This window comes from Dermacentor silvarum, chromosome 10 (genome assembly GCF_013339745.2).
Source record: "Dermacentor silvarum isolate Dsil-2018 chromosome 10, BIME_Dsil_1.4, whole genome shotgun sequence".
NCBI lineage: Eukaryota > Metazoa > Arthropoda > Arachnida > Ixodida > Ixodidae > Dermacentor > Dermacentor silvarum.
In genome coordinates this window covers 21830766-21844432 of record NC_051163.1, presented here as the reverse complement: position 1 = coordinate 21844432, position 13667 = coordinate 21830766, and the positions used below count along the sequence as shown (strand labels likewise).

Genomic DNA, 13667 nt, shown 5'->3' with positions numbered 1-13667 from the left:
GGGCATGACCAAATGGACCGGCAAGGATTGTGCGCGCGCAATGACATCCCGTCGCCCGGGAAATGCCGCGCGGCGGCGGCGGCGACCGTGTAATGTACGTACCCCCGCGCGCGCGCGTCCGATACCTGCGAGCGAGCGCCATCTAGTAAACGCAGAGAGCAACTGCTCTCACCGCCCCCCCCCCCCCTTCCTCCAATCCCCCTCCGCCCTCTTGCACCCCATTTCTACCTCACTTCTTCAAGTTTCGTCGCACTTGTTGCTGCGTGTGTAGTGCGAGAGACACGCTGCGCTCCATCACGCATCTCTGGGAACGCTAGCGTAGGTCATTAGAGGGAGCCAGCAAGGATTCAGCGTGTGTATGAAAGGCGGACGGATGGGAGGGGGTTGGTGGAAGGGGGGGGGGGTAGTTTCGTTGAGAAGGAAAGAATGAATTTAGAAGGCGACAAGAAAAAAAGGCTAAAAAAAAAGCAGACTCGAAAGAAACAGCGGTGTAACTTGAGCGAAGCGAAACAAGACGATGGGCAGGGGAGAACGGCCGGCGACAACGTATACGTGGCAGTCACGGAGACAATAAGGACGAGAGAACGGCGCAGGAACGGAGAATGCGGCGAACGAATGAAATCGTATAAAGCGGGAGAGCGTATAAGGCGCCAGTGGGGGAGACAAAAAAAGAAAAAAAACGTCGCGCGCGCATACCAAGAATACGAAGAGGGCAGGGGGGGGGGGGGGGGGGGGCACATTTCGAGGCGACACTACATACCCGCGCCTGCGTGACTGCAGGGTTGTACGACCTTGTGTCGCGCCTCGCTCAAATGAACGCCTATCGCGCACGCGTTGTCCCGGGAAAATTTTTTTTTAGCCCGTCTACGTACTGCAGGTTACGGAATACCGGATCACTGAAGACGCGGACGGCAGGTAGCAACGCTACTCAAGCAACGAATGCTCAAATTTTTTAAGTGGTACTATGTAATTTATACGAGGGCGATATCCGGCATGAATGAGCAGGGAAACGGAAGTGGGAAAGTAGTACGCTGCTATTGCACCAAGTATTCGAGATTGGCTACCTGATTTTCGTTTTTTTTTTCTCTGTTCCGAACCTAAATGAATGATAAATAGCTTATCGTTGGCGTAACAAAAGTGCGCTTGGACCAGGTTTGCTAGGAAGAGAAGGGTTCAGTCTGCACAGGCAGAAAACGTGAGTGCAGGGCCAATAGTTCTTTTTTTTTTCGATCGCTCTAGAATTGCGTGACCTTAGCCGAAGCGGAACCTGTTGATCCGGCGAGGCCAAACATTTTCGTCAAAGCACAGGATTGCTTAGTTTGTTCCAACGACACTGTCTCGGCAAATAAACTCAACTGTCCGCGAATGCTTTCCCTCGGACATGTCTTAAGTACGACTGTGCGCACCGCGGCAGACGACAACGAATTGCATAGTTTCGGTTTTCACAGACACGCTCTCCCCCACTCCCTGCGATCCAGAAAGTACTACGTTTAAACCTTACTGCCAAGAAAAGAAAATACCAGTGACTTATACAATTGTAAAGGTGTAACCAGTGGCTTTTACAATTGTAAAGGCGTAATTAGCTTTACACAATTAAAGACGAAAATGACAGGCTACACTGCAGAAATGAGCGGTATGGGACACAGCCTACGGCAGAGGTGTATGCCACCATCTGCTTGAAAATACGGCCTGCCGTATCGAGTGAGTAAACTTGCCTTAGGCGAGTCATATGGCGTCTGATATGCATCTGGTTTTGAAGAGTGTCTCCTGCGAAATGTTGAATCGATGGATACTGAAGCATTTGCGCTGGATGGGACAACTATCGGGCGCAAGATTCCTGAAGCGTTTCTTCAAGACTGTGGTCGCCATGTTCGAGGATGTGGCCGTCGCGTTCATAAATACTGAACTTATCGTTCAAATGTGTTCTGAAGCCCAGAGGAGTCACTCTCACTCAATCCTGTAACGGTCATTATTCTTCGCTCGCAATCCTCGGGACACATCCTCGTCGGTTAAACTGCGCACTGCACTTACATTGCTGCAATGCTGTGAGCGGGACTTACGTCAGTGATGCAACTTACGTCATAGTGACAACCCCCAGGAGCACGCGTGGTCCGCGTGGGCGCTGTTTAGAGGCTGCTATAGCAATAAAACTAGACAATTACCAGCTTTGCGGCTTTGGCAAGATTGTTTCAGTGATATGCAGTATACTACGCATTTATAACAAATTTAGTCAAAGTAAAATTTCGTTCTAGTTGGGCTTTAAAATCCACTTCAGTCTATCTACGTTTCTTTTAATTTCTAGCCTGTCCTGTCAATTCCTGTCCTGGACTGTCGCTATTCGAGGGTATCACCAGAGCAGGACAACCCTGATAACGCTGGTCCGCAGGCGCCAGCAGCTTAAGTTGACGTCTCGGATACGCTAACTGGGCCGTTCTCGCAGACTTAAATCGGATGGACGGCTCTCTCAATGCTGATCGCTTAATGTGGTTGTAGATGGGTAGAATAAAACACCCGTTTTCCGTCATTACGGGAATGTCAGGAGCCATAGTACTGTCGGTGCCTCAAGCTTAAGAATGAACTCACTGTGAAGGAACCGATACTCGTGAATCGAGTTCGTTGAACAGCTGGTGGAGGAATGTTACATTCTGTTTGTAGTTATTTACCACTCATCCACCGCACAGTACTGCGAACTACACAGCATGCCGAATGCAAAAGCTACCGAACGGTTGAAAACTGAGCTGGTTGGCACACGTCTACGAGAGAATTCGGAACAGCGCGAGATTGCCGGAAAAGATTAGACAAGGCGAGCGCAGTGCTGTCTAACACGAGCATACTAGCAGTCGTGTTGTCCAATCTTGCCTAGTCTTTCCGCGCTGTTCCATAAGTACTATCGTAAAAGCTACACTTCCGCGAAGGGTTTGCATCGACTGAGAATTTCTTCTAACTGAGAGGTTCCTTTACTTATCGCAGCCTTCTAGCTGTATTCCAAGCATCCGGACCGAAGTTACTCAGGGACCCGCAAAAACACGAGTCACAGCATCCATACTACTGACTTGTAAACAAAGTCAGTATTATGGATGCTAACATATGGGACAGAAACTTGGATGTTAACAAGGAAGCTAGAGAACAAGTTGAGGACCGCAAAAAGAGCGATGGAACTCAAAATGTTAGGCCTAACGTTAAGAGACAGGAAGAGAGCGGTGTGGATCAGAGAGCAAACGGGGATATTCTAATTGACATTAAGAGAAAAGAAATGGAGCTGGGCAGGCCATGTAATGCGTAGAATGGATAACCGGTGGACCATTAGAGTTACAGAATGGGTACCAAGAGAAGGGAAGCGCAGTAGAGGACGGCAGAAAACTGGGTGGAGTGATGAAGTTAGGAAATTTACAGGCGCAAGTTGGAATCAGCTAGCGCAAGACAGGGGTAATTGGAGATCGCAGGGAGAGGCCTTCGTCCTGCAGCGGACGTAAAAGTAGGCTGACGATGAGTATACATCAGTTCATCCACAATTTGCCCCATAAGCAGGCGAATTGATACGTCTGCTTGGTCTCGTACAGAAGACGGCTATAGGAGATAAACGCCGAAGAACAACTTCAGCGTGGCATAACTAGTCCATCCCAAACGACGTCGTCCGGCACCGGACAGGTGTGCCGGGAGTAACCACCGTGGGCGACGCACGCGTACGTAGAGGGACCACGCCGAGGACGAAGACGTAGGGGCTGCGCATCGCCAGCACCGCCGTCCACAGCACCGGAGAAGTCACGGCGACGATATCAGGAAGCCGTGAATTCTTCCAGTGCCATTGACGGAGGCCCGGGAGCAACCTTCTCCGGAGACCGCCGGCCGAGCAGTCGCCGCTGCTGCCATTGGAGCCATCCAGGGGGCGGGGTCGGCACGAGAGGAGGGTAGGAGAGCGCAGCGCGCATGCGCGCGGGAGACGGGAGCGCCCTCTGACGGCCGCGGAGGCAGCGGCAGCGTCGTGGGCGGCCATGTTTGGGCCATTTGAGCGCGCGCTCGACGGAGCACGCTTGTGTGTGTGCATGATGCTGCTTGCTCACTCTGCGTGAGCACTTTGCGGGGTTCGGTTACCCCGGGTCGCGCTGGGGCGCCTGACGCTGCCGCCCCGCCGAGTGATGGCTTCTTTCACGGATCGCGGTGACGCGATGGGACCTGGTTTCATTCTCCTCCTCCTCTAGGGCTCACGTCGCAGGATTTTGCCCTCAACTTTCCTCGTCGCAAATGATGCCTGCGATGAAGGCATGTTTCTCTTAACCAAGCATCTTGTGCGTTTAACTGCCTTTTTTTTTTTTTGCGTGGCAGATGCCCGCGGGTATGTTCTTCGGACTGATTTATTATTTTTTTTTACTGAATACGCGCCTTCCCAAGAGTGCTTGCTCCATTTCGTCAAGCGTCTACCCAGCAAAGGAAAATAATATTTGCGGACATCAGTAGCGTACAAACGAGAAAAAAAGATCACGGAAGCTGAGGACCTAACTATTGCTACTTGAAGAGTATGTAAAACGGTGGTTTCAGATAGTTGAATAGGCATACTGAATTCACGAGAACAGAGAAATACAAGTTCAATGAGAAGCAGTAGAAGAGGCTAGTCTCGAGGGATTTCCGGCTGTCAGCCCAAGCTAAATTCATTCTCGCTTCACAACAAGACAGCAGCAAGCTGTTGCAGATAACGCGTCGATAGGCGAATAGCCCGACTTGAATACAGTTGTTGGTACACATCGTAACAAGAGAGCGAGAAAATGCACGGAGTAAAGTCCTTCGCGTTGTCCGAAGCCCTAAATTCACCACTAGCAATGCATGCTATCTCTGATGGTGACGATTGAAATGAAAGTTGAAAAGAACGCGCAGAGGTAGCTGATTTAGAAATGTGAAAGTATTACTACTCATACACAACCTTAAAAATAAAGAAAGAAAAAACAGGGGAAGGGGTCTCGATACAACTTCACATTCTTCCTCGAGTCACAAAGTACACATTCCGGATCGAGGAAAAAAAAAGGAAGAAAGTCCGACTCCGTGCGGGAGTAAGTGTAGACGGAGCTATCTATGTACGAGATACATATAGTACTCTGGCGTGGTCGTGCGGGGCCAGTGCAGGTATGCCTGTCTGCAACGTGGACGCTTCATTTTCTACATTATACCTCATATTCCTGTCTCATTCTTCTTTTTCTTTTTTTGCGATCTTTCTGGGAGTTATAGAGCCGCTGGCCTTTTCAGAGACGATGCCAATGTCCCCTCCTCCCACCGCGCATTTCTCCCCCCGTTTCTTTTCTCTCTCTCTCTCTCTTCTTTTCTTGCTCTTGGGCCTGTTGTGGAACGCACAACAGTGAGTGATGCATCTAAAAGCGAGAGGTTCTGTCTTTTTCTCTCCGGTTATTTGGTGAAATGCGCTCTCTTTATTGTGTCCCCCGCCCCCTGGCCCGGAACCTCCTTTCCCGCCTTGCGTCACACCGCCCGGCGCCCTTCAGGGCCAAGTTAGCGGCGCCGGAATGCCTTCTCTTTCTCTCACTCATCCCGCCCTTTCAGTCCGTGCCGAAAGGACGCGGGGCTTCCTTTCCGCGAGGCCGCTCTCTAGAGAAGGAGACTCGCGAGAAGTCAAGGAGTTCCACGCCACGGACTCGTGATGGTCCCCTTTCGCGGGAACGAAATAAACAACTAAAGCAGCGAGGGGGAGTGGGCGTCAGCGTGAAAGCGATCTCCCTCTCGGAGGAGAGAGAGGAGGAAGATGAAAGGAGAGGGGGAAAACGGGGGGAGGGACGCAAGCGGTCCTTGCCACCGGCAGCACATCGCCCACCGCTTTCCTTTCTCTTTTTTTACTTTTTTTTTTTTTGCCCTTTTGCTCCGCAACGCGCGCACTCGTAATTTCCGCGGAGTTTGAACTTTTCTTCGCACCATCACTGCAGGGACCGTTCTCTCGCGCCTCTAGAAAGAAAAAAAAATTTTTTTCTTCGAGTTTTACGGCAACGCGCTTAGGCAACGAAGGTATCCGCCTATCTCGCCCGCGCCACTTGCCTGTGTCAGCGTCGTAGCTGGGAATATCTTTTTCGTTGGGGTGGAGTGAGAAGCTGGAATTCCCACGAATTACTGAGCTTTCAAAGCTTTCAAACATAGCGCATAAGGGTACCCAAAGAGTGGGATTTGCCATTCATCTCTAAAAATTATGATACCACGAATGCCTATAGCAATCCTATTTACTGCTCGTGTTTTAAAAATAGCAAGAATCATTGTGAATTATTTATTGATGTGTCAAAATTACAAGGTAGTGCAAGCTTTGTCATGACGAGTTAACTCGTCATCTGCATTTAAGGTTTTAAGTAAAGGCTGTAGGCCTATTTAGGGAAGTGGGTATAAAGGGGACGCGGTTAAGTGTGGCTACCTAGGGAAGCTTCGAACGCAGAGCAAATGGAGCGCAAATATTCTGACGTAACTTCCGGCTGGCCGAAATTCCAAAAACAAGTGAATATAAAGCGCCGGCCGCCACTGCTGCTCTCGGACAAGAAGTCAAAGCGACGCGCGCTTCGAGCAACTGAATTTTTCCGGAACGTTTATCTTTCTAATTGTCCCAGGCTTTTAGTAATGATAAGCAAACTCCCGCTATAGCAAATAAGGAGACAGGTTGAAAGAGTACACACCCGAAACTTATCTGCGCGGCTGAAAAATTAGGCAACGGAAAAAAAAAGAAAATACTGCGACGTCCCATACTCGTCTGCAGACAAGCCGCGATGAAGATGCGCAAACGCTTCTAATGTTTGAATCATTAGAAGTAGGCTTCACTACTTAGCAAGTAAGCAACTCAGAAAACATTGCTCTTCAGGGGCTATAGGCAGGGCTGAATCTTGACAAGGCATTCCAGCGAGTCGAGGTATTCTCGGATGACCACTTTCGTGTGACGTCGGACACGGCACGTTGGATGATTGGATCAATTTCGCTCAACCAGCCAATCAGCGCGCACTGAAAGTGATATCTCCGAAAGTGACCGTCCCAGTATACGGCTTCCGGAAAAACCTCTTAAGACAGAAACATTTCGAAAGTCGAGAAAGACAAAATTTTGGGAAGATAACTTGCACGATTCACTAAACCCATCCCACCAGAACCAGGAGTTACTTTTCCTTATCGAAGCTCTGGTTCTGCCCAGCATATTACAATATTCCATTGCTTGGTAACAACAATGCTGCATATATCATCATAATGGACACAACCCGACCGCTATACCAAATCTTACTCAACATTTGATGATGAGGACCACCGAAGGATTGAAGGACTGGATTAAACGTCTAAAAGTTGCACTGTGGCTATGAGAAGCGTCCCAGTGGAGAGAGTAAAGGATTAATTTCGACCACCTGAAAGTGGTTTACCGTGGACCCAAAGCACAGTACAGGAGTGTATTTGCATTCCGCCCCCGTCTGCGTGCGGCCACTACGGCCAGGAATCGAACCTGCACCCTCGAGCTCAGCAGCTGGTACGCCATAATCACTGAGCATCCACGGCGCGTGGAAAGTCCCGCAGCATCGTAACCTTAAGAAACCCGTCGTGAGACAGGCAAACGAAACTTTCGTTTCTGCGTTTTACCGTAGGCTTAGCAAGCGTCCCTTCACGGTAGAGAATGGGCGTTTTGCTATTTCCGGAAGCGTAATTTATACTAGCGCAGCTTCAACTCATTATTCCTGGTTATTGTCCCATTAAGATTTTTAACGTGCCGTTGCTCGTAAATGGAGCGCGCCCGCCGAAGAAAGCACGTAAAGCCCCACGCATCGATTTCATGCCGCGCGATCATTACGCATGCAGAACCGGCAATCTCCATAAACCGCTGTTCATGCGCGTTCTGACCAGGCAATATGGCAGGGCCGGAGAACCACACCCTGGAAAATTCAGCAAGGAAGCACGTTCTATCTATAGACCTCGAATGGCGTGTCTGGGCTTTCGCGGCGCTGTCGTTAAAGTACGACATGGTCGCTGGTCAAAAGTCCGCGGAAACAGATGGCCGCGTTTCGAAATTTCATCCATTTCTCGGCGAGGCTACATACGTCCAAGGCTGCTACGCGTTGGTTCAGACACGAGTAATGACTTTGGATGTGGACATACGCGTATACTGGGAGTGGGACAGCATCACCACTGCGCCACCGCCACTACTATATCATCAACAGGGAACCGGCGCATGTGCTCTAGAAAGAGCGGCTGAGGCCAGAGTCATTTTAAGACTATAGCAGGCGCTCGGATCGCAGTGAATATCCGCCCTGTTACCACGTAGTCCGCTATTCTCTCGGTTACACAACATGGTGGCAGCAGTGGGGTCTGAAGCCACGCCCCCTCCCTCATGTGACTGGCTCCGTCTCGCCAGCTCGGTGCAGAGCAGCAAAGGCTATAGAACTCGTGTCAGCCAATCAGGATTGAGCATTGGCTGCGTCAGTCAATCAGGAACGAGTCCTGGCTGCGTGTCCCAGAGAATTGAAAAATGGCTCGCCCATTTTCCCTATATACCCTATACAAGCCCACACACGCTAATAATCCGTCCACGAAGCTTCTATTCAGTCTAATTCTGGTTGGCTGAGGCGACACATAGCTTTCGCTGCGCTCCACAAAGTTGACGAGATTGCGTGTATGTCTAAAACATGGCACCCATGACGTATTTCCGGCTTTGCAACAACTTCCGGCGCATGCAGTAAGCAAACGCACAGCCTTCGGGATTGATTGTCGGTTACTCGGAGGGAGTCGTCCCTGGGGCGTGAACTTGAGGCCACCACTTAAAGTTAAACCAAAGAGCGTCGAGGTTCTGAGTTTAGAAGAAACAATTAGAAGCTTTCAAGCAGAAAATGAAGCCTTCCACGAGAACGCTGAGCAACTGGATTCTTATTATAGAACTGAGCTCGTACGTGTTGAACCGGCGATATCCCTATCTAAAAATAGAACAATATGCCCAGTACCTCTAAATTATGAAAATGCGCGCCTTTATAAACGTTGCGACTGTTTAGGGTTACCGGGAAGAGGTTGGACTTCTCACTTCAGTTGTGGAGTCGACTTTTTTTTTTTAGTTTTGTCATACAGTCATTCGTTAAATGCCACTGAGTGTCTCATAAATACACGACATCCTTCAGCAATAATTCGAAGCAGAATCTTGCTACGGCTAGGTCCAACAGCAGGGCCCATTTCAATCCTAACACTCGTTTCACTCAGAAATCCTTGTTCAAAACATAGTTTTCCCACGCCCGCATCTGAGTCGCCGTCAACTAAGATACACTGAAAGGCTCTCCAAGTATAGCTCGTTCTTCTATTACGATCCTCAAACCAAATAGACGCAATTCATTCTAGTGAGTTCTGACGGCGATACCAGAAAACACACACGGAGACTGTACGCTGTGACATATAAAGGCTTATATCTAGGAGGCGTAATGACGTCACTTCGAAAGCGTACTTCTGCAGTTCACGTTGTCATGCGGCCTTTTGACAACGGTCTCAATGTGGTTGAATTAAGGCCTACATCCTTTAGCATGCGCTTTCTTTAAGTTCTTTTCTGCTATCGCAAATAGTACCACGAAGCTTCTAAGAGATTGATATCCCACATATTGGGAGATTTTCCGCTCGTCCTCATGCCATGGCCATTAAGTGATACTCGCAAGATGCCTAAACGTGAAGGCAAGGAGTCAATTGGTGCACCGCCTCCACCCCCGTTTCCAAACATTTTCTATTACATTTCGTCGTCAATTTCAGAAATGTGGCACCCAAGACGACATCCGGCGAGGCCCTCAGACGACGTAATTAACGTTAAACGCGTGATCTGCAGGAGAAAAAAACAAAACAAAGTCGACTCACCTATAGGGATAAGCACGGCGTCTTCGGCAGGCAGGTAGCCAGCGCAGAGCACGTACGCCAGGTGGCGTAATCGTACACCGGGAATCTCGACCTGCGGGGTTGGCGAACAGCGTGGTAAGTCCACTTGATCAGGAGTGGCAGTCCGGTGCGGAACTCGGAGTGGACGCGAATGCCCAGCGAGTGGAACTAGCCGAACTTTTTTTTCCACCCTCGCGTATATATATGTATATGCACATCAAATGAGAGAGAGAGCGAAAGCTGGTGGGTTCACAGTAACACGCGCACACTAGAGCCACCGTTCACACACGAGCGATTCCTTTTTCTTCTTGCGGCTGGTCGCGGGAGTACGGACCGTCTTCCGGACCCAGAAAGACGTCTCGCGTATACAACCTTCGAGAAAGAATACCGAGGCCCCGGAAAAGCATTCTTCTTGCGCACGCACTGCGTCAGTGGGGGTTCGTCTTCACCGTCAAACACTCCCCCCTTGCTGCTCGCCCCGCCACCCTTTTACGATTTCTGTCTCTTCGGGGGAGAAATCGCTCTCCTGTGACGCAACTCAGCCACGCGACGCCACCCCGCGAGAGAAAAAAAAAGAAAGAATAAACAAAAGACTAGCGGTCAGCGAACGAATGAGCGAGCGAGCAACACGCGTCCGTGCGTCGTGGACCGGAAGGAGGTTTTGGGCTGGCGACACCAGAGGACGCCACCGTGACGCGATCAACGCCCCCTCTGGTGCGCTCGCGACTAACCGCGCTCGCGCTTGCAGGTACAGCGACAAAGCAGTCCCGTTTTTCGCTGCCCCATGCATCACGCCGGTTCGTTTGTTACATCAGGCAAGAGCATACACACAGACCTGCGTCAGCATATAATCACCTGCTCGCGGGAGGGACGGGTGAAGGCAGGAAGTAAACGAACGCTCGAACAAAAGAAAGCGCGCGCTGAAAGAAATATACAAAGAGCGCGAACGCGTGGCTGTGACACCACGTCACCTGAGCACACAATTAACGCGGAGCTGCCGGAAAAAATTTTTTTTCTCCGTGAATACCTTTGGGGCCGTGGCGGAAGGTGGAGCTGGTGTCGACCGATGGCTGACGCAATATCGCACCCTGGCATGCGCATGGCGGTCGATCACGAATGAGCCAACAGTGTCCGTGGCTCCGGCCATTTACGGATTCGGGTTTACATTAGGCTGTATGGCCAGCGCTAGGTTCCACATAGAGCGCCATTTTAGCCGAGAAAAAAAAAACACTCGCGCTTCAGGACTGTAGTTCTATATAGTTCTGCCGAATATGAAATGCAACGAGGGAGACATCGCATTGTCAGTACTTCGAGCGCAGAAAAAAGAGCGGAGCAGACGAGTGCCTCGATCAAACTGCGCATGCGCGATGGTACAGACGGTTTTTGACTATAGCTAGTAGAGGTAGTAGATATATCTTCCACAAGGAACATATCTGCTACGCAAGACGGCACGATTTTGTACCACAAGACCAGCACGTCTGAAGCTCGTGCTCGCTGGACGCAGGCGCCCTCTGTTGTACGTTATCACCTCTCAAAAAGTGGGCCACGGTCTCATATACATGCTTCATGTTGGACTGCACTGCACATCTGACAACCGTCTAATCATACACCACGTCGCCTCTAGTCGGTGTTCCGAGATTTGTCGTCCTCTCCGACAGAATTCACTGGCGCAATTTTGCTACAGGCTAAGCGACCAAAATAGCACCAGAATGTCGGGGGAAATTAGCAAGACGTCATCTGTATACAGCAGTAAATGTTACGCAAGAAAAGCTTTCGAAAGAAGCGTGTGCACCTCCAAGACCGAAACAAAGCGAAGCTTCGGAATAAGTAATTCGACAGGGATCCTTCATGCGAAACGCGTTTCGTAAGAAAAATGCCACGCGCGAGAGATTCCACACTTGTGCGCACGCAGTACAAAGGCGAAGCAGGAAGTGACATCGGCGTGCTCCGCCCACTGGTCCACGCGAGCGGAAGCGCATCTTCTCGGCCGGTCGGTATACGAGTGGATAAACGGGTTGTTTCCTAAGCTACATTATGTATACAACCAGATACGTACTTAGGGTACTTGATTCCCCCTATTCAGACAGAGATGGCGAAAAAAAAAATGACGAGAAAAAGTTTCACGGAGGGCGGCAAAGAGCTCGGAAAGGAGGCAGCGCCAACAGACGAACCGCAAAACTTGTGCGGGCCACGAGCAGACGAACTGCGGAGGAGGAAGCAGAAGTGGCGAATCCAACGTTGCCCGCGGAAAGCAGCGTATACCTGCAGAATAAAAGAACGAAAGAAAAAAGATAAAAAGAAAGGAAAGAAACCCTGCCTCGCGTGCGCCTGTGCGGAACTCGCTGCATCACTGTTATTACGTGCCTGTCGCCGCTATTACCGTCGTTAGTGTTTCCACGCGGAACGGGCTTCTTCTGCAGCGTGCAGTTGCAGACGAACTGCGTGGCGCACGCAGACGAAGAACGGGGACGCCCAAGCAGACGACGGGTTCCTTCCTCAGGCCGGCAAGCAAGGCAGTCGTCTGCAACAACGCAGGGAGGCACGCGTCTTTGCACAATGTAGCCACGGAGCCGTTTCGAAGGTGTATCCTTACAAGCCTGAAGCCGAGACGAGCAGCCATGCGGCTCAGTGCGCCCCGAAGCGGTAGCGACAGAACGAGAAGCCACGTAGGCGCTTCTGGCTACGGGAAAGAGAGAGAGAGAAGGGAGGAAGGATGGTGCGCAGAAATGAAGGTGACACGAGAAGCTAGGCCAATTCTTCTCTCGTCCTTTTGTCCGTGCTCGCGCTCGTATAGCGTGAATCACTGGACTACGACGACGACGACGACGTCAATTTCCGCGGACGCGGTGTTTTTCTGTCGGGTTCCATGACATACGTCATTCGCTACACTCTGTAACCAAGTGTGGCGCGAACAACAAATGGAGGGACCTGCGCGGAAACCCCGAACGGATGGCCTCTGGAAAGTGGGGACCTACCGGAGAAGACCATGTGCCGAGCTATCAGGCGGCGGCAAAGGCACGCCTTTCGAAAGACACAAAGAGGAGAAAACACCGCCCCTCTTTGAGTTGAAGAAAAGAAAAGAGACATGCGGGAGGAGGGGGTAGAAGGACGCTGTGCAAACGTCGAGAGGCTGTGCGCAAACGAAACAGTCGACGAAACAAGAAAAGCAGCAAAGACAGGGAGCAGACGAAACCCGCGATCTCCTTCCGAGCGGCCACGGTCCGTTCCGCATCGCTAGGCCTAACCGGGCGGAACGCAAGGTGAGGGCCCCCAGGAAAAAAGGGCCCCTGCTTCTCAGCACCTCCTGTTGGCGTTTATATACTGCACGAGTAGCTCCGCAGCGCCAAAGCGAAGGTCCGCGCAGCTACCCAAGTGTACGACAAGCTGTCTTTTATCTTCGTTTCTCGCGTTGTAACAGTTCACGTTGTAACAGTTGTGGCTGGAACTGCCCACTGTAGATGGCGCATCACCTTTCAAGAACGATGTGCAAGTATATCAACGTTGAAGGTATTGAAAATCAAAGATGGGGTGCCGAACATAACAGTGTGGCACCCTCGGCAAACGCTGGTCAAACTACTGCACTGCCCAGAAAGACGCCGAGAGAAAGAGTCCAAGCCATTATCCAATCCTACACTTTGAGCCCACGAAGCTCGCACACGCCTCTCCCATTCCCCTCCATTCTCCATATTCTTGCCCCTTCGTCCCGAGAAGGCATCGAATCCAACGATGCGAAGCCTCCAGAACTCCGCACCATCCATGGAAGATTCGTAGGACACACTGGCTAAGCGACCGGAGGAAGGAAGGACGGACTGCGAGGCGAGCCG

General features: G+C 50.8%; 1 protein-coding gene across 1 annotated transcript in view; it reads right to left on the bottom strand.

Moving 5' to 3' along the window:
• Window positions 1-13667, bottom strand: part of LOC125940865 (uncharacterized) — a 45701-nt gene that overhangs the window by 13036 nt on the left and 18998 nt on the right. Inside the window, exons 2-3 of the mRNA XM_049657494.1 lie at window positions 12224-12364; window positions 9826-9916 (exon numbers count right to left, since the gene is read on the bottom strand). Of these exons, the coding sequence (XP_049513451.1) occupies window positions 9826-9916; window positions 12224-12364 (232 nt within the window). The remainder of the gene's footprint in view (window positions 1-9825; window positions 9917-12223; window positions 12365-13667) is intronic.